Source organism: Myotis nattereri, assembly GCF_964212035.1.
Source record: "Myotis nattereri genome assembly, chromosome: 7".
Classification (NCBI taxonomy): domain Eukaryota; kingdom Metazoa; phylum Chordata; class Mammalia; order Chiroptera; family Vespertilionidae; genus Myotis; species Myotis nattereri.
This window is the reverse complement of record NC_138082.1, coordinates 33,615,650-33,635,416: the sequence shown is the minus strand read 5'-3', so window position 1 is coordinate 33,635,416 and position 19,767 is coordinate 33,615,650. Positions and strand designations below refer to the sequence as shown.

Here is a 19,767-nt window from a genome sequence, read left to right as displayed (position 1 = left end):
TTTCCCTCTTCTTATTCTAATGATCCCATTTTAATACACACAGGAACCTCTTCTAATTGATGTCAAGTGAGTGACTTCCACATTCATCAACAGAGCACATCAAACAAACCTCGGCGCGCGCGCCAGCGTCACAGCCAGGAGAGACGTGGTGTGTCTCAGCGGCAGGGAAGGAAGAAGGGCAGCGGCGTACCTGTTTAATTGGGATGGCTCGGCCGCTCCCGATGCTGTCCGCGCGACTCTCCAGGCCTTTCTTCTCTTTGTCCGGGTCACTCCCTTTCCGAGACTGCAAAACGAAAATAAAGTTAGCATTTGGCCGGGGCTGCGGCTCACAGATGGCGCCAGGTCTGCCCAGACTCGCGCACTTTCTACAAACATGTATTTGGAGGCCAGGGAGGGGGTATGGGTACAGACATCCGCACGCGCACCACAGAAGCAGGCTGTGGATTCTTTCGTCTCCACGGGTGCGTCCTCTCACAGAGAATTTTCTAAACTTTTCCCCTGCAAAATTATCTTTTAATTCTTTTTTAAAGAGTTCAAAATTCAATTACTAGAAACCAATGGACCATATAGAAAAGTAACGCCCAACAGGAAAACACATTCCGAAGCTGCCGCTAATCCAGCCGGGGAGACAAGGGCTCCTGGCTGCTTGTTGGGGAACCCTGCGACATAAACGCACACATTTAATTAACGTCGGAAGCATTAAAAAAATTCTATTAACGGCTCAGCTGTGCAATGTGATGGTACACGCTCGATTCGTATCGAGGTGTCGTTAATGCTTTTATTGCCTCCGCATGGTGAGGAAACAGCAAATTCAAAGTCAAACTCGTGTATACTCCCCTCCCCCCTCAAAAAAATATAACAAGTGGGAAGAAAAAGTTGAAATATCTTTTCTGACAAGACGTCTGTATTTGGGGGGAAATGAGCAGCTTGGTTTGCTGAGCACCTGGGACAGTTTCCCCGCCGTGTTGCTGACGCTATGTAAACAGCCCGGGAGCTGGCGACCAGCAGGAGGGTGGCAGTGCCCCATCCGGGAGCCACACCTGAAGTGGCTGGGACCTGGGGATGTTGGGGACCGTCTCAGCTACGTCTCCAGCTCTCGGCCGCACAGGGAAGTCGGAGCGCAATGGCTTCCTGACAGATTTATTTCATTATGAGAGAAAGATCTGAGACTCGTCCTCCTTAATAACTGTGCTGACAAGTGACAACTTCACTCCATTACTTTTCAATGGGAACATTACTCACGCAATATTGAAAATGGAGAAACATTTTCGTGTGCTTTTCAAATCTGAGATGATGTATGAAATGAGCAGGCTCGGTGGTGACCGGTGCTGCCGTGGCAAGGGAATGACACCCACTTTCAAAGGGGTGTGGGGTGGGCACTGATTCTTCGTTAGGGGTGCCGCCATGGGATGTAGGGAGAAGGTTCCCTGATGTAAGCTCAGAGGTGGGGCTCCCACGGGCACAGGTGCTCATGAGAAAGCGTGCTTCCCGGCGACCACTCAGGCAACACCTACGTGCCAGGCGCTGCACACTGGTTTACCTGGGACGGTCAAAGCCCGGAATGACAGAAGAGGAAATGAAACAAGCAACACATAGAAAGTTGCAGGAGGACCTAAAACTGAAGGCTTATCCCTGTGGGCAAGAAGGGAAACGGAGCCATTTATCAATTCTGGACCGGAGGGCCGGAACAAAAGCATGGATGGAGTGTTTGTGTGAACTAATATAAATTCAAAGTAAACATCATTACATAAAAGGGTATGGTCTTTTTTTTTTTAGTTTTATTCATTCCAAACGGCTGGGTTAGGGACTCACTTTTCTCTAATTAATAATGTGTGGTAAGAGCTTTGCAATAATCCTAAATTCTCTTCTTCCCAAATCTCAATTCACGGGAAAGCTGGAACTCGAGGTTTCCTGTTATAAAATAAGACTCAATACTCACAGGGCTAATTTTTTAAAAATTGAAATCAACAGAGATCATTAAAGGTACTTTTGGAAGTTTATAAATTTGGAAATCCATCTTCATTACTCACTATTAACCAGAATGATTAACAAAACAAACATGAAAACATTAACGTCTCCCTCGAGGCAGCACATCTGCCCCAGTCGCTGGGAGCAGGACGCTCAGGTTCCAGGGGAGGCGGGACTGAGGAGATAAACTCCGTCCGTGTTTGATCACACTCTCCAGGATGCATGAGTGAAGCACAGCCCGTACAAGCGGAAATTAAATTCCCCAACAGCGAACATTTTGGTGAGAGCCCTAAAACTAACATTTCCAGGAGAGAGCGGTGGCTAGCGGTCAGGCAGAGGGTCTGCTGAATCTCAGCCCATGATTACGTTTGCTACAGCACGCTGAGCACAGTCCGACCACTAAACTAACACAGACCCGCTGGACAGAAACACTGCCACACACACACATCCCCAGGACGCTCCCCAGCTTTGCCGCCAACTCGGAGACGACAGCCCCAGGAGCACAGCTGCGTTCCCACTGAAATGGCTCCGTGAAATCGTCAGCTACGCGGCAGCGCTGGTCCCCACCGCCTGTGCTGGGAGTGACTGCGGTGCGTCTGCTTGACACGCACAGCTAGAAACCTAACAAGAGTTTGTGCACCCACCACGGAACGCCGGCAACACGCCCAGAGTGACTGCTTAGCCTGGGCAGACACCGAACACAGCGGGAAGAGAGGTGGTGACGAGCTCGTTATCACCTCCCTCTCTACAGAAATGATCAACTTTCTCCCGTGGGATGGAAGAAGCCAGGACGTGAAAACCCCATCAACCGCCTGCCACAGGAGCTTCGCGGCAGAGCCCTCATGCCCAACAGAAACCTCCTCCCTCGAGCCCAACGAGTGGGACTCTGCGGTGGCCATCCACACCATCCTTCTTACACGACCAGCTTTGGTGCCTTATTTTTACGGTGAGTTTCTATGAGCCGGGCAGCGTGTACTCACAATCTTTGGTCACGGGGCATGCGGGGCTCTGTGTAACGGTGTTGGCATGATACAGGAAGCTTTTAAAAATACCATGTAAGTCACACCGTTTTCCAAAGCTCGAAGAGAGGCAAAGGCATGCCATGTACAATTACAGACACAGTAAAGTCAGAAGAAAGCATGCACACAGACAGTAAACACCCAGTTCAGGCGGGCTGCTCCCCGGACAGGGAGGCAGGGGTGGGGGTGGGGGGGGACTTTCCCCAGCGACTTGCTCACTTCCCGCAGCAGCAGCTTGCACTGGAGGAGCGCACAGCACGGTGCGTGTGTCTGTGAGCTTTCCGTTCCTATATGCCTGAACATACTTGCAAATAAAGCATCTCACCCACACACAAGTCAGGGCTACTAAGCTACCCTAACTGTACGAAGAACCCCTAACACAGAACCAGGAATTGAACGCTATAGCCTTTTAACCGTTCTTTTCCCAAACAATAATTTTTTAAAAAAGTTAAGCAAAATAATATATAATTTAGCTTTTGATTAGTAAAGTACAATTCCTACCGCAAGTAAAACACATAATCTCCTGCCACAGCAGAGAAGTTTAGTTTCTGCTATTTTGTAAAAAGTGCATGTGATTTATTTTTGTGTGAAATTGTGCATATACGCAAACAGAAACACCTAGCCCAGCGTGATGCATTACAGGCCCACGCTGTCAAATTTATAAGCTCGGTGTCTGTGGAATGATGTTTGCACCACTTCATTCCCTCGGCCTCTTTCCAGCACTCTAATAAAGGCGGACAGTGCCCCTTCGCCTGGGAACGGCAATCCCAGCCTGCACGGTTTTTTGCTAAGAGTGTTCAGCATATGGCACCTCCGTTCTACTACACACTGTCATATACACACTGTTTTTTTGGTGGGGGGGGGCAATTGAGGCCAATAATTACCAACAATCACCAGGGAAGAAGAGTCTCTGAGATTCCACATGTTTATGAACAGGTGTACACTGGTAGCAATGAGTTTAGTTGCTTCACTGCTGCAATTTCAAAATATTATGCCTCCTTTTCATTCCTTGGGTGACACTGACATCTAGTGGAGTTAATATTTCTAAGATCTTCAACTTAAAAATACGAACACATCGCTGTCACCATCACCGCCACCGCCATCGCTCTGTCCAACGTCAAACCCAGGATTCCAGCTGTTTCCTTAAATGCCACGAGGCAAAGCCATCGCAGCTCCTTTCTGCCCCTCAGCTCCTGTGCCTGCGAACCACTCCGTGCGGCTGGGTTCTGTCTGATGGTCACAAGCAAAGTGCTTTCCAGCATTTAGCGAGGAAGAGAAGAGCGATGACAAAGCACAGCTCCAGGGCCAGACCTTTGCATTATGAGACTTTCCCTGGGACCTAATGAAGGGAGACTTCCAGGCAAGGTAAGCAGTTTTTATTGGCTCCGGCACCTGGGGCACCTGGCCCGTCCAGGGTGCCTGTGTGCAGGGCCCACACGTGTGCAGTGTGTCCATGGACTCTCCCCGAGGCCCCCTCCCCCGCCTTCTCTCTAAACCACTTTCTCTCGAATGTGGGCAGACTCTGCAGACCCCAGGCTCCAGCAGGCTCTGCCGACAGCGCAGGGAAAGGAAACATTCATTCACTGAGGTACTATTATTAACTTTTCATTCACTGAGTTACTATTACCTTCCTGCCTCCAGGTTTTCTCTTTGGTCCTTCTCCGTGGGCAGGGTCCGGATACTACGTTTGGGACATTCCAGGGCCACCCTTAACCTGTGGGGATGGGGCTGCTGGAGCGCTCCTTCCACAGCCCGGTTTTCAAAGATACTGCCCAACTCCTCATCTTTCTGAGAACAGAAACCAAAGCCAGCGGCCAGTAAACGCAGTCCCTGGACACTCTCCTGAGCTGGGAGGACGGTCTCTCCTCCAGCCCTGCCTCACAGGAGGGCAGAAGTGCAGAAGGCGCTCTGGTCCACGCCCAAAGCCCACCCTCTCCGCATCTTCAGCAGGTGAGGTGCCTCAAGTCCACCGAGCCAAGAGCGAGGCACAGCCTGTTCTGTAAGGCGGCTCCTTCTCAGCCCCGAGTCCCTGACCTGGTGTCCGCAAGTGCTGCGAGTGCAGGACAGAGCCGGGAGGGCGGCCCGCCGCCCGTCACGCGCGGTGTGTCTGAGGTTCACGGTGAAACAGCTTCCTCACGCACTCACAGTGACACGTGTCAGTCACCTGTTTTTCGCAGACACCTAGCCACCCCTCTCCTCACCTGTCCCACAACCACCTCTGCTTTCCACTCTCAGAAGTCACTTCATGATGTCAGTGGCGTGAGGAAAAAGTGAAAACAATGCCCAAAGACTGCATCTTCCCAGCAGACCCACCACACACAACTGCTGCTGTCTCCAGCTCAGAGAGGTTAAGTAACCTGCCCAAGGTCAAACTGCTGCTGGCAGTGGAGGCTGGCGTCCGAGCCCGCTCTGTCGGGTCCGCTCTGTCCCTCCCGCAGCAGCGTCTGTCAGAACTCACGTGGCACAGGGCACAGGAATGAAAAGGTGTGAGCTGCCAGCAACAGACTAGGGCGGTAACCACTGTCCAGTGGGAAAAGCACTGCCCACATGGGGGGGGGCACACATCAATGCCCCTCCACACAGGCCCGCAGGTCCGACAACAGGCCCCTGGCCACCCCAGGGGAGTCCTCCTTGATTTCGAGACCGGGAAGACTGCACATTGAGCTTCTCTGCATCCAATCACCAGTGACCAAGCAAAGGAGGTCCAACTGTTAAACAGGGCACCGTGGGCACCAGAGCCGGCCCCTTGGCTGTGGGCGGGCCTGCGCAGCGGAGGGCGTTCGGCCGCATCCTGGTCGCCACGACGCCCATGAGCAGCTGCCTGCAGCGCGGAACCCTGTCCCAGCCCCCATGTGGTGACAACTCAAAATCTCCCCAGGAATTTCCAAAGGTCCCCGTGAGCAAAGCCACCGGCTGGGAAGCATGGTGGGTAAGCACATGTAACGCATGCACGGACCCAGTCCCGGAGGGACCGTCCCTCGGAGCCCTGACGGATGGGTGCCGTCGCTGGGCGTGTGGAGGGACAGGCAGGCAGCACTTCTGCAGTGAGGGGTTCTCTGCGCCCCAACCACCCGGGAGCTGCTGAAAGCTACACAAGCACAGAGTCCGTCTTCCAAGGCCTCAGCGCCAGAGCTGAGCTACCGTTTTTAAAGGCTCCACAAGGACCTAAGGAAAGGCCCAGGCGGACAGCCTCGTGGCCACCAGCCTCCGACCCGGGAGAGGCGAGTCCCCGGCCACCCCAGGCCGAGGAGGGTCGGTGGGCTGGTGTGGCTTTTCTATCTCACCGGAAAGGCCAGGCACACACGTCTGGGGACTTGGGCAGTTTTATCATCGCTCTAATCCCAATGTGACCAGTCTCTAGCTAGAGACCAAGAGAGTCACAGGATCCTAGATAATCTTTGTACAAACCCCTCACTCTTTTTTTAAATATTCTTACTAATTTTAGAGAGACGGAAAGGGAGGGGAGAGAGGAAGGATGGGAAGGAGGGAGAGAAAAGACAGAAAGAGAAAGAGAAAGAGAAAGAGAAAGAGAGGGAGAGGGAGGGAGAGAGAGAGAGAGAGAGAGAGAGAGAGAGAGGGAGAGAGAGAGAGAGGCAGACCTCATGCCCTGACTGGGGATTGAACCTGTAACCGTGTCTGGGATGACGCTCCAACCAACTGAGCCACACCAGCCAGGGTTCTCACCCTTCATTTTTGACACATGGGTCAGAACTTCCTGCACACCAAGAAATTCCCATTTTGCTTACTATCTAAATCTTTGCATCCCATAATTTTCTCAGACTTCCATGGAAATCAATGTTAGTTTCATTACTTTAGTTTGGATTCCACAAATATCACTGAACCATCTGGTGGGCAGATGACTCCTAGTGGGAAATCTCTGAAATCACACTCACGGTGAAAAGGTTGGACCGGCGCTTGGACTGCTTCCGGACGGGCGTCGGGGTGTTGGCAGTGGGAGGGACATCGATCCGCAGCTCCTTCTGGCTTGTGCTGGGGGTCGATGGGACGGAGGAGGAATAGTCGCTCAAACTCCCGCCTCCGTTACTTGTCTGCAATGATTCAAAACCAACGTTTGGTTAAGGACACACTCCAGGAACCGAATGCCACCCCCCGTGTGGGGTCATAACGAACAATCAGCGAGTCCCCCCGGAGAGACGCCCGCGCCAGCCTGGGAGCTCCTCGCTGTGCAGCCGGTGTCGGCATCAGGCAGCCGCGGTTTCCTTCCGGACACACCCGCCCTTGCACGGAGTCCTTCGTCTAAGAAGTGACTTCAGAAAAACAAGCCTCTATCACTTAAGTTTTAAAAATTTGAAAGTGAAATGTAGTCACTTTCTCTTCCCGCTGAAAAGGCAGGCGCTGGTTGGACTCCGTGGGGCCTGTGGTTACTTCACTGCTCTAGGCTCCACGCAGGAAGCACCGTTTTGCCCACCACTCACAGTTTGAAAATGCCATCTGGAAAATGTGACACCTTTAGGGAGGTATTTCAAGATTCATAGAAAACGAAAGCTGCCTACAGGGAGGCGTGAGCATTCGCGATAGAACCTCCACAGGCCTCGACTGCAGATGCGGCCGCTGACCGACTCCCCACGGAACTGGCAGCCTTCGCGCTGCCTCCTTTTACCAGGTGCCCGTGCGGCTAACCCCTGTCCAGGAAATGTCAATCAAAACCGCGAGTGCAAGAAAAACAAGCCACGTTCCCTTAAGGGGTTTTGGTTAGGTTCTTCATAGTGACAATCATTTCATTTACTTCTGAGTAAATAATTGAGCAAATGTTGCTATGGAAAGATCGTTTCTACAGGGCCTCAGGGACATGGGAATTGTAACTGAGGGCTGCTACCCAACCTAGGCGCACAGGGAGATGCGCTGCTGACATCCATCCACAACTGTCCCACCTGCAGGCAGATGGAAGGAGGGCCAACACGGGGTCCTTAAGAAAATGTTTTAATGGATTGATTTGGGGGGGGGTGGGGGAGAGAAAGAGAGGGAGAGAGTGAGAGAGAGAGAGAGAGAGAGAGAGAGAGAGAGAGAGAGAGATATTATTCCACTTATTTATTCACTGGTTAATTCTTGTATGTGTCCTGAGCAGGAATTGAACCTGCAACCTTGGCGTACTGGGGCAATGCTCTAACCAACTAAGCTACCCAACCAGGGCCAACACAGGGTAATTTAAATCAACAGCAAAGACAGCGAGCACAGCCCCCTCTCTCTCTGGGCCAGCTCGTCTCAGCACACTGGCTGTGACGGGAAATGTTCAAGAACACGTCCCATAAAAACCACTTGGCCCCAGCAGTTTCCGAGGGAAGTGTTAAGCCAATTACCAACTTGCTGTTATTCAGAAAGTTGGAAAGAAAAAGAAAATCCACCTACGGCTGGTGGACGACCCTGTGGACAGGCACGGTCTCCTGGGCTCAGGCGTGCCTTTGGGCCCAACCTCTCGTGCGCCCCACGTACCTGGCTGATGTGCACGGCGGACACCTGCGCGGAGCAGACGGAGGAGTGGCTCGGGGAGTTGGGGAGCGACTTGCAGGGCCCTATGGACAGCTGCTGCTTCTTCCTTGTGGCGACAATCTTCTGGGCAACTAGTGGGCAGGGAGACGAGAGAAGTCCACGTGAGGCTGGTTTCCAAAGGCAGAGAATGTGATGGGGACCGGAGCCCGTCCCTGTAACCCACTATCCCTGCAGCAATGGGATTCCTGATTGTTAGTAGGTGCATGACATGGACGCGACATTTCCGGAGCCTCCTCCTTCCCCTGCACCCCAGCTGAACGTGGTCCTGCACACAAGTTCCGACAACAGAAGGGGCATGTGGCTGTGCCCAGGAATCTTTCTTGGGAGAGCTGCCCCTGGTCCATGCCTTCCCTGTGTCTTTCCTTCCCGCTGCTTAAAAAGCACATGTTGGCTGTGGTCCTGGGGGCCCCCTTGGGGACAAAAGCCACACCTGTGGCGTGTGAGACAGGAGGAGCCCTCACAGACCACCTCAGAAACCTGAGTGTAAAACAGAAAAACACACTCCTATCTTGTTTAAGTTATTCTAATAATTAGATTCCTCCCCACCCTTAGTTACTTGTGGCAAAAATAATCCTAAATAAGACAGGTTAATGTAACCAAATCTTGAAAAATAAAAAATCTGTTTGTTTTTTTGCATAGCCCAAAGAATCACTCAACTTTACAAGCTGTCTCACAGAATTGTATTCAAGGACATGTAATGATATCAAAGACTTTTTTTATTTAAATATATTGCTACACACATCGGAAGTTAATCTTAATCAATACGAATCTAAATTCAACCAGCCATAACTTGTCCCAGCAAATAGGCTCGCTGATAAAGCATATTGGATTTAATTGGAAAGGAAGTCAACGATTAGAAAGCTCTTCCTACACCCATAGGTGTCACTGCAGGAGAGTAACTGCAGCTTTTATTTGAATAGATGTGTGTCTTTGGGGACGAGCTGTAATTAAGTTCAATGATATTCAATCCTTGTGTTTGCCCAGAGAGTTGCTCTTTTTTTGCGGACACCCATGCACAGGAGCGCATCGCTGCCCCCAGCAAAAGGTTACAACACAGAAGGGAGCGCATGGCATCCGCAGGCCATTTCTCCTCCAAATGAACACAATTGTAATAAGGAACCAGTCTGTCCGGAGCTGATGGCCTCCATGTAAATGAATGATAGTATAAATATGATTAAGTGAAAACGCAGTGTGTAAAAAATGGCTCCCAGAGATGAGAGCCAGCCTCATTAGGTACAGCCCACCTCCAATAGGCCTCTCATCATCCTGAAAGGATGATATCAATTAATTTATCTTCCCGTAGTGTATTGATCATAACCTTCATCAGCTAATCATGTTTAAATTACAGAGGAACAGTGCGGCACTCTGTCATTTCAAAACCATCGGCGTATCGATCTGGGGTCTTTGAAGACGTGTATTAGAGGATTTTATAAATCATTATGTGAACTCAAAAATAAAATTTAAGATCAGATTCCAACAGCTGCAACACATGTGTCGTGCCAGTGAGCTGAAATCCCAGAGACCAGGAGTAAATTAAGTTAAAATCATGACTGTTTGGGGGATTGCCCATTTACTTCTTTTTGGAGGAGGGAGGAGAGCAAAAGGGGGTTTCTGATTATCAACTCGAATGCATGTTATTTTACTGCAGTTGGAAGGCCAGAGTGACTTTGATCTGAAAGCTCATTAAAAAGCACACAGGTCAGAATTAACAGGGCTGGGCATCTGGAGATCTCTGCAGACATTTCCTGCAAATGTTTTCTTTGCAGGGAGATCTGAGAAGCTTTCTAAGGTAAGTCAAATGAATGTCCCATCCTTCCTCCGTGGAGGCCCGCAAGAGCAAGTTCACCAGCCACGAGAACGTTTTTACCTGCGAGTCTCCCTCCCACCCCATCAAACACGGACAGGGTGGTACCAGAGGGTAAGGGTTAAAATCCTGTTCATTTAATTATTGTTCTACCACATTTATTACAAAACACTGGTAGCATTTTTGGTAATACTTTTGGTAAATTCACGCTCATAACTTGTGGCATTTTTTAACTTAACTCACATTTGTTCTATTTTCCCATATTGTTATGTCCACACCCCAACGCAAGAAATGAAATTATTTACAAGTATGTTGTTCTAAAATAGACTCTTTCAAAACTACAGGATAACCCACAAAAGTAGGGAAAACTCAACGGAGGGCAATGCAAGTATCTGACTTAAGAAGGAAGGAGACGAGTAAAAGGCCCTGGCCCGTGTGGCTCGGTGGGTGGGCATCGTCCTGTGCACCAGAAGGTGGCCAGTTCAATTCCCTGTCAGGGCATGTGCCTGGGCTGTGGGCTCAACGCCGGTAGGGGCCATGCAGGAGGCAGCAAATAAATGTGTCTCTCACATGTCAATGTTTCTCTCCCTCTCCCTTCCTCTAAAAATCAATTAAAAAAATACTTTAAAAAAAAAAGAAAAGAAAAGAAGAGGACTAGTAAGAGGAAAAGGAGAGGATGAAGCAACTGCTGTGTAAGGTTTGGCACCCTCTCCACAGCGCGGACGAAAATCTCTGGGATCCCCACAAGCTGCCTGCCGGCTCTACAACCTGAAGAGACCACGGCCATCTAAGACAGTGCCCCGGCCCATCCCTCAAATGATCTTGCAAAAGTCGGGGTGAATCACAAGACATGAGAGATGAGACGGACTGTGTGAGTAGGTGAGCCCCTCCCCCAAAACCGAAGCCAAGGAGAGGGAACTCCTGTTGCCTGGGGTGAGGGGTGGGGTGGGGGCATTGTTCTATTGTAATTGGAACCATTAACTACTCATATTCAGAACATTTAAACGTTAATAGACTTAAAACATAATATTACCCCAGATTATGCTGACTGGGCCATTTTTATAACCTCTGAGTTTTGTCTACATTGGATCATTCAACAAATGAGGATGTTACATATTTTACAGAAACACGTGTGAATGAATGATTCAAACAGAACACAAACAGTGAGGTTACTTAGAAGAAGAGGAAACCCTTGCCACTGAGAAGTGATGTTTCCCTGATTCTGGTGACCCGCGTCCCTACACAGTCGCCAGGGGAGCGAAGTGGCCACAATGTCAGCAGCATCCACTGCAAATGTTCTCTGTTTTGCTGACGCCGGCCAACTGCACGAACGCCCTGGCATTTCCACACTAATGCTCACTGCTGTCTCAGGTCACTTCCTCCCACCATTTTGCATTTGATTTAGGTAATCCATAACAGATATCCTTAATTAACCCCTTCAATCGTATCTATATACACTGTATAAGCTTCAAAATGAAGCTCGCCAGTGCCCGGGGGAGAGTGCAGGGGCCGCTGGGGGCTGGCAAGGGCCCCTGCTTGACCTGGGTCATGCATTTGAGACCATTTTTAAAGCCAATCCCTTAGGTACACTTTCATGTATGTATTTCCATCCTTCAATTTAAATGTAAGCAACAAGCAAAGTGAGTTAGACATTTACTATCTCCACAAATTTTAAAGTTTCCATTGGATAGATGACAAATGGCACCCTTTAATTAGTGGTAAATCTGAGACTCAGCTCCCAAATCAGACCTCATTAAACCCTGGCGTGGTGCCCATCCTGCTTCGCTTTGCTTTCCCATCACTCCCACTCGGAGGGAAAGAACAGGCCCGGCTACACCAGGAAGCAGGCCCGCCCCACACGGTGCCCTGGCCTCTTCCCCCCTTCACATCTGACCTGAGCCAGGCCACAGATGCAAACAACAAGGCAGAGGGGACCACAGCAGGCGGCCTGCATGCCCCCCCCCCCCCCCCCCGGCCCCGGGACACTGCCTCGGGGCCAGGAGACACCCTATCTCCCAGCCAGCATCCCCACGAGATCCTAGCACATCCAGGACAGGGACCATGTGTCCCTTTCTCTGACCTCTCACTCTCTCCATGATCCTTGAAGTTTATTTGGGGAACAGATAAAAGAGGCCCAGGAGGGGCTCAGCCAATGCCGGCTAAACTCCATTTTCACAATCTGCCTTCACGGAAGCAGCTGGACTGTCCCCGATGTCCCTCCCCCTCTCCTGACCTCCTCAGCCTGGACACAGCCCGCATCACCAAGGTCACTGGTGATGGCTGGGAGGGGGCATCTTACCTGACCGCTGGGCAGCAGTGGGCGTCGCTGCAGGTGCCCTGCTGTCCTGCCTCCCTCCCTCCTTTCGCGGCCCCCACATTCCTGTTTCCTCCCCCACCTACAGCTCCTCCTCCTCCTTCCCTGGCTCTTCCCTGTGGGGGACTCTGGGCTTCCCTCTCTCACCGTGTTTGATCTCCATGCCCTCCCCCGCAGCCTCTCCACCTCAATGTCCAAGGCTGCACGTCCACCTAACAGCCTGGGCTCCCTGCATTCTAGAACTGCGTCTCCGAGCACCACTCGCAGCTCCCGGGCAGAGGGAGGGAGACGATTCTCAACGTCCACAGGGCCCAGCCCGAGCCTCCCTTGGCCACCAGACCTGCTTCTCCAGATTCCCCCTCCACTGACTAGCCTCCCCCGTCACACACTCAGTAGGAGACATGACGGATGGTAGAGTCTACCACCAGAATCTCTCTCAAGTTCATCGTCACGGCCACTGCCTCCACCCAAGACCTCACCTTTCCATGCTGGTTACCAAAAGCAGTCCAGTCCCCTCCACGGCCGCCCAAAGGAAAGTGCTGCAGGTGGCCTTCTATGCGGCCAATCGTCCTGCTTACAGTCTAGCAGCCCCCCATCCTGCAGACGCCCTGAACCTCCTCACACAAGGGGCGCCCCTGGTCGCGAGGTGAGTGCTTTGCCTTCCACGCAGTGGGATGCCCACAACCCTGACACTCCTGCCCATCACAGGTCCTCCTGCACACGGGAGGGGCGACACGCCCAGCGGGCGTGGGAGGAGCGGCCTATCCCTTCCCAGTGCCCGCAGCTCCGGGGACAGCGTGGGCTCCTCAAGGCCCGCGAACCTCTGGGGACCCTGGTTTCCACTACAGCAGCGGTTCTCAACCTGTGGGTCGCGACCCCTTTGGTGGTCGAACGACCCTTTCACAGGGGTCGCCTAAGACCATCCTGCATATCAGATACTTACATTACGATTCATAACAGTAGCAACATTATAGTTATGAAGTAGCAACGAAAATAATGTTATGGTTGGGTCATAACATGAGGAGCTGTATTTAAAGGGCCAGAAGGCTGAGAACCACTGCTCCACAGGAAGCCCAGGCAGCCTTCATCTTCCAGGGCTGTTTACCAATCCATTAGTAATGATGGGATCGTCCTGGGGCCCAAGTCTCTGGTCTCATTTCTCAACTGGCTCAGAATCCCACGCTGGCCAAGGAAGCCTTTGAAACCCCACGTCCCCACATTCCCAGCCCCACAGCCTACATACAACCAGACAGAAGTCCCACAGCTGCCTCAGCCCCTGGCCCGCCTGTAACTCCAGCTGCCCCCCACCCCGCCCCGCCCAGAACACGCCTTCCATCTCCCCATGGCCAAGTCCTCGAAGAGCCTCAGCACCGCCGCCCTGGGAGCCTTCCTGTCCTACCCATCCAGACTGCTCCGTGGACCCCAAACCCCGAACACACACAGGTGCGAATGTGGCCAGCTCCGCATCTCACCAGTACCTGGACTAGGCCCAGCTGTGTGTGCATGGACATGTATACAGGCACACACACATACACACATGTACACAGTGTGTATACATATGTGTGCACACACGTCACAGACACGGAGAGGGGTATGTTGATGAAGGGATGCAGCTCTAGTCCTCGCCCTGAATCCTTAGAGCCTGGTGTATAGAAACTGCTCAGTAAACGACTCGCCCGTGACCACTCACATGAGGCTCTGCCTCCTGCTCTGGACCAGGGCAGGGTCACCTCTGAGACTCCTTTTGCATGGCTCCAGCTGGCACCCACACTATCCAAAATTAAGCACAAATCAAGCTTTTTAACTTCATTAATGATTATGACATTTTTGGCATAGTCCAATAAATGTTAGTGAATTTAATCAGCAAAACATCCTCTGTGGATTAAATGACTGACTCGAATTAATCAATTCATAAGGACTTCCGCTGGGCCTCCTGCAAGCCGGGAAAGGCGTGTGTGTGTGTGTGTGTGGGGGGGGAGGGCAGGAAAAGAGGGGCACCACCTGGTCTCTAATTTCAGCAGCTTCCACTCCAGGAGCAAAATCCTCACCCTCCATCCAAGGAGCTCCCCTTCACCAGAGATGGGCCGAGGTGGGGTCCCTTGTCCCACATCCCCTTTCTTCACTCATCATTTACTAAGCTCCACCACCCAACCTTCTCCCTGTGCAGGTCCCCAGGGCCCCAAAATGGCCGGTCCTCCCTCCTTCCCCACCCCCAGTCCACTGGAGCCTGGAGATATAAGTGATAAGCTGCTTCTAAACGTTCTGCACGATTCTGTCCTTTCCGACATCAACTTCTGCTCCATGAGCTTCGCAGCGTCTTCCGGACTCTGCAGGGCTCTCCGCACAGGGCTCTCCGCACAGGGCTCTCCGCACAGGGCTCTCCGCGAGTCCCAAGGACGCCTCGGGCTGTGCTGGAGGCAGATGCCTTGTGGGGGTGGTGGGGGGTGCTAGCTGAGGGTGGCCCTGGGGAGAAGCATGCAGACTTGAAGAGCCACAGTTAGATGCCAAGTGGACAGGTGTAAATGAAGCCAAATGTGAGGGAGAGGATGGTTCTTCAGCTACTGGAACAGCTGCAGGCAGCCCCGGAGGCCAGTCCGGGTGGGGGTGGGAGACCCACAGTTTGAGCAAGCAATGTTAGACAGGAACTTCAGTATGAGTGATAAATCTAACAATATTTGTCATCTTCATAACAGACACATTTGTGAAAATCAACTGGCTTGAGACTCCAACTTTACTCCATTTTAGGACACCAGGTGCGCCCGGTCCACCTCCGCTGGTGCCAGCACCAAAGGCAGCGTGTCCTGCACCATCCACCGGGCTCTCCCTCTGAGCCCGGGCGGGGGCAGGGCTGAGAGGCGAACACCCATAAATAATGAAACCGCCAGGGACTGTAAATCTTCCAGCAACAAATAAAAGATCCCCTAACGTCTCAACTCAGTTTTAAATTACAGTTGAGTGATCATTAAACTATCTTATTAATTAAGAAGAAATTAATTACCAAATTATGAGTTCTGACTTTGTGACTTAGGAGTGAAAAGAAATGTGAAGTGGATTTTTTCTCAAAGTTAATGAATGTTAAAATAAAGGGTGTGTTCTGTATGGTGGTAACCCCGTGCCCATCTCCTAGGTTTATTTCCATACTGTCTCTGTTTCAAGTACAGAGGCTGTGCCCAAACACTAACAAAATGAAAACGGGGTGCGGGGGGGGGGGCGGTGTGCTTGAAGGTCTCTTGGGTTGTTTGATGCCTTATGACAATTAGTGAACCATGGGGACCACACTCGGGGACCCTGGCACCGACACACCTGTATATCCTGCCAGATGGTGCTGCCCATCAGAGAATAGGCAGTTCACGTGCCGAGGCAATGGGCCAATGTGACCGGCCGCCGACTCTTCTGCCAACGCCAGGCACCATGCTTTCCCTGCACTCCCAGGGCCAGCATGCACCTGGCCCTCATCAAGCCCTGGCCACCTGGATAACGGAAGGAACGCAGACTCCCCAATGGGGATGGGCGAGAACGTATGAGAAGGTGAGGGAGAAGATTCACAGGGGAACTGGGAATACATTTTAAGAATCTCATTTGCAAAGAAAAGTGACAAGTGTGGACTCGATCCTTAAGGCACCAGGAGGCCATCAAAACTCTTCCAGGACAAGTGAGAAGACGCTTTGGGAGGACACGTGGTTGGTTTGGAAGATGCAGGCCATCCCTATCTGGACACTGGAGGAAGGAGAGTGTGTGTGTGTTGGGGTAGGGGGTGCTCTGTGATGGACGTCCCAGGGTCTGGACTCAGGAGCCTGGCTCCCCGGGCTCAGAGGCACAGTGATATTGTTTTGAGACTCTCATACCTGAAACTGCTCTGACTCTACCCGTACACCTGTTTTATCGATGATGCAAAGCAACCAAAGGAAGTTCTAAGGTGACAGAAACTCAGTGATGTCGTTTTGGCTGAACCCCAGTTTACAATCCATCAAAGCCGATTTGGGCATGTAACCTACACGGAGTTACGGTTCCTGAAACCCAAGGACACTCACCGTATTGAGAAAGTGCCCGGACCCTGTCCCTCAACAAAAGTTAGACCTTCACTTCAGCAGGAGAAACTCAGACCCTCGTCCAGCAAGGCGGCCAGTGTTCCTGCCACTCCCTCCAAATCCTCAGCCGCCCTCCCGCGGCCTACTTGCCCCTCGAAAGCCCCGCTTCCCACAGACACCATGTCTATGGTCCTCAAACGGATCTGACCTGAGCATGTGCATGTTTCCACAAAACAAACCATCAGCCACCAGAACAGTTCCTGATTATAGCTGCTACTAACCAGGACGGACAGGCGTCCTACACCTTGAACAGGTCACGAAGTTCGTTGGAAAGGCTCTTCTGTGCATCTCTGGGTCCTTGTCAGTGGGAACCTGAGAGGCCCCCTGCAAGTCTTTAGGAGAAAGGGTTTGGTGGGGAAATCCTGGAGGACTCACCTATGCACCGGCACACACACTCGGACAACACTGCTATGGTACTGAAAAGAAAAAGCCCTGTGACCCAAGGCGGGACATGGCAAAAAACCCAGGCTCCCTTTAATTTCTTCCAGCGAAGCGTTCAACTTCCACAAAGCAATGGAGTCTGAATTCTTAATCTGAGATTCAGTTCTTGTCTGTATTCTTTTTATCTCTTGTATTAAAACAAATTTATCTTCATTTATGTCACAATTACCTATTACGGTTGTTAATTTGCTGGAAATGAAGCTATTGTTTAATTGCTCCTATTAACCGGGACTGAAACGCCGGCTGCAATAAACAGTTACCTTCAGGATGGGCAAAGTCACGGCTGCCGACAGGAATACCAGAATTTGAAAAGAGGGGAAACGTCTACAGTTCCAGGCAGCTGCAGTTCCCGCTTCCTTTCAGAGAAAGTGAGAGAACATAAAACTAAGGGGGAAAAAAGCTGGTCTTTCTGATGCTTTTTTTTTTAATGTTTTTATTGATTTTTTTATAGAGAGAGAGGAAGGGAGAGATAGAAACATCAATGATGAGAGAGAAGCATCGATCAGCTGCCTCCTGCACGCCCCCACTGGGGATCGAGCTTGGAACCGGGGCATGTGCCCTGACCCGGAAATGAACCGTGACCTCCTGGTGCATGGGACGATGCTGAACCACTGGGCTACGCTGGCCGGGCAATCTGGCGTTTATTTATATGTGGACTCAAGGATGATTATTCTGATCATAACTTGTTGCCACAAGTTATTATTTGTGGCAACAAGGACATCAAATTATCTCCCAGGAGATGCACGTCCCCTTCTTCACGGCACAAATGTCCTTTAAAATTGAGTCCCAAAGTGCAACTGCCCTGGGGTGCCCGAGTGCCACACACTGGGCTGACGGGCAGTGGGAACCAAGACGCTGACCCTGTGGGGTCTCAGGCCTCTGAAGGGCACAGGGACCCTGTCCAGACCCAGAGGACTGCAAACACCCACTCCTCTGAAAATGAAGTTTCAGTTCATCCCAAGACCATGTTGTCAAACGCCCTTCCGTCAGTCTGGGCACGGGCTGCTGGGCCCCACCCTCAATCAGCATTTCTCCCCTCGGAGAAAAGGGAGGTGCTGTGCAGGGCACGGCCCGGAGGTCCCAGGACTCCACCACAGCTCCCGTCAACAGCACGCCCAGCGCACGGTCAGCCCCGGACATTCCGGGGACCCTCCAAGCCTGACCCTCCGCTCACACATGCTGTCTGGCCCTCCTCAGCACCACACTCACTGCCTGAGTCCAGCACCCTCGTCCGAGACCTTGCCACACCAACCCTCCTTCCCAGTGGGGGCCCTGGCGGGTTTCCCTCTCTGCCTGCGGCCCAAATGTAACATCTTTCACTCCCCCAGGCCCTCACTATGCTCAGGGATCGGGGGTTCTTCACCCAGGTCCAGCCCAGCCTGAGGGACTTGCTCTGTGTCTCTGGCTCCTTGTCCAGGACGCTGGACCAGAGGTTTAGAAAGAATACAACTGTGCCTGGACTGTGCATAAGAGCCATGGATTGGGCGATCGCCCAGAGAAGCAGGGCGCCACACTGGGACGGGTATGCGCTCCTGACGAGTCCTGGCCTGGGGACCCTTGTGCCAGTTCGTGCTGCTTGGCGCCTGAGCAGTGACCCTCAGGAGGCACCCAGCTCTGCCAGTTGGTCCCCTGGACCTCATGGACCAAGGGCTTCTCCTTCAGGACCCCACCAGCTCAGGGTAGGACAGCTTTTCTCTTCTCTTCACACTGCGGTGAGACACAGGGCTGAGCCCCACCTCGTCCAGCCCACTTCACCTTCAGCATTGTTATTCCACGTCACTGAATAAATGATCCTGAACACAGTGAGCAGAGATGAAAGCAGCTAACAGCTCAGGGTGATCTGAAATGTAGAAAGATGTGCAAAAAGCGCACAGTACAGACCTTTCAAAGAGCGGAGCAGCCGGCCGGTGTGGCTCAGTGGTTGAGCATGGCCCCCTGTGCACCAGGAGGTCACCAGTTCAATTCCCCTCAGGGCACATGCCTGGGTTGAGGGCTTAATCCCCAATAGGGGGAGTGCATGAGGCAGCAAATCAATGTTTCTCTCTCTCTCCCTCTCCCTTCCTCTCTCTCTAATCAATAAAAATATATTTCATAAAACGGAGTTTTCTGGACGAGGGTGAGATGAGGTTCTCACCACGGCCCAGGTCAACACGGAGACACAGACACCGATCAGAAAGCGTCTATCGGTCTGAGACAGGGACCAGCGCAGACCTGTCCCCCAGGCCCGGAGGGGATTAACTTCCTCTCTCACTCGTTCTCACGTCGGATGCAAATCAGCACTTTCCAGACGAGGCGGCGCGGCCCCCAATAAATTGGCAATACAATTAGATGGCAGGCGAGGACCTGAAAGATAAATGGCTGAAACACAGAGGGGAAAAATGAACCTGTCACTTCTCCTCGACTCATCAAGCTGTCTCGCTGTCTCGCAGAGCGGGCTGATGGCTGCCGAGCGGAGGTTCCTGACACCCCGAAGGCGAAGGCTCACCCTGGAGCACTTTAGGCCGCACGGGGCCCCCTGGACTTTCGGCACCAGGGAGGCTTAGGTCTCCCCTTTCAGACCCACGATGTCTTGAAAGGGCCAAAGATGGGTCACAAGATATGCTCACAGGGCTTATGAGTGACGTG

General features: G+C 51.9%; 1 protein-coding gene across 1 annotated transcript in view; it reads right to left on the bottom strand.

The window, feature by feature from the left end:
• The window catches only part of AGAP1 (ArfGAP with GTPase domain, ankyrin repeat and PH domain 1), a gene marked incomplete at its 5' end in the record, with an annotated part of 295,221 nt that overhangs the window by 204,708 nt on the left and 70,746 nt on the right, over positions 1 to 19,767 (bottom strand). The window contains 3 exons of the mRNA XM_081096019.1: positions 191 to 283; positions 6,881 to 7,036; positions 8,439 to 8,566. Coding sequence (XP_080952145.1) covers positions 191 to 283; positions 6,881 to 7,036; positions 8,439 to 8,566 — 377 coding nt within the window. The remainder of the gene's footprint in view (positions 1 to 190; positions 284 to 6,880; positions 7,037 to 8,438; positions 8,567 to 19,767) is intronic.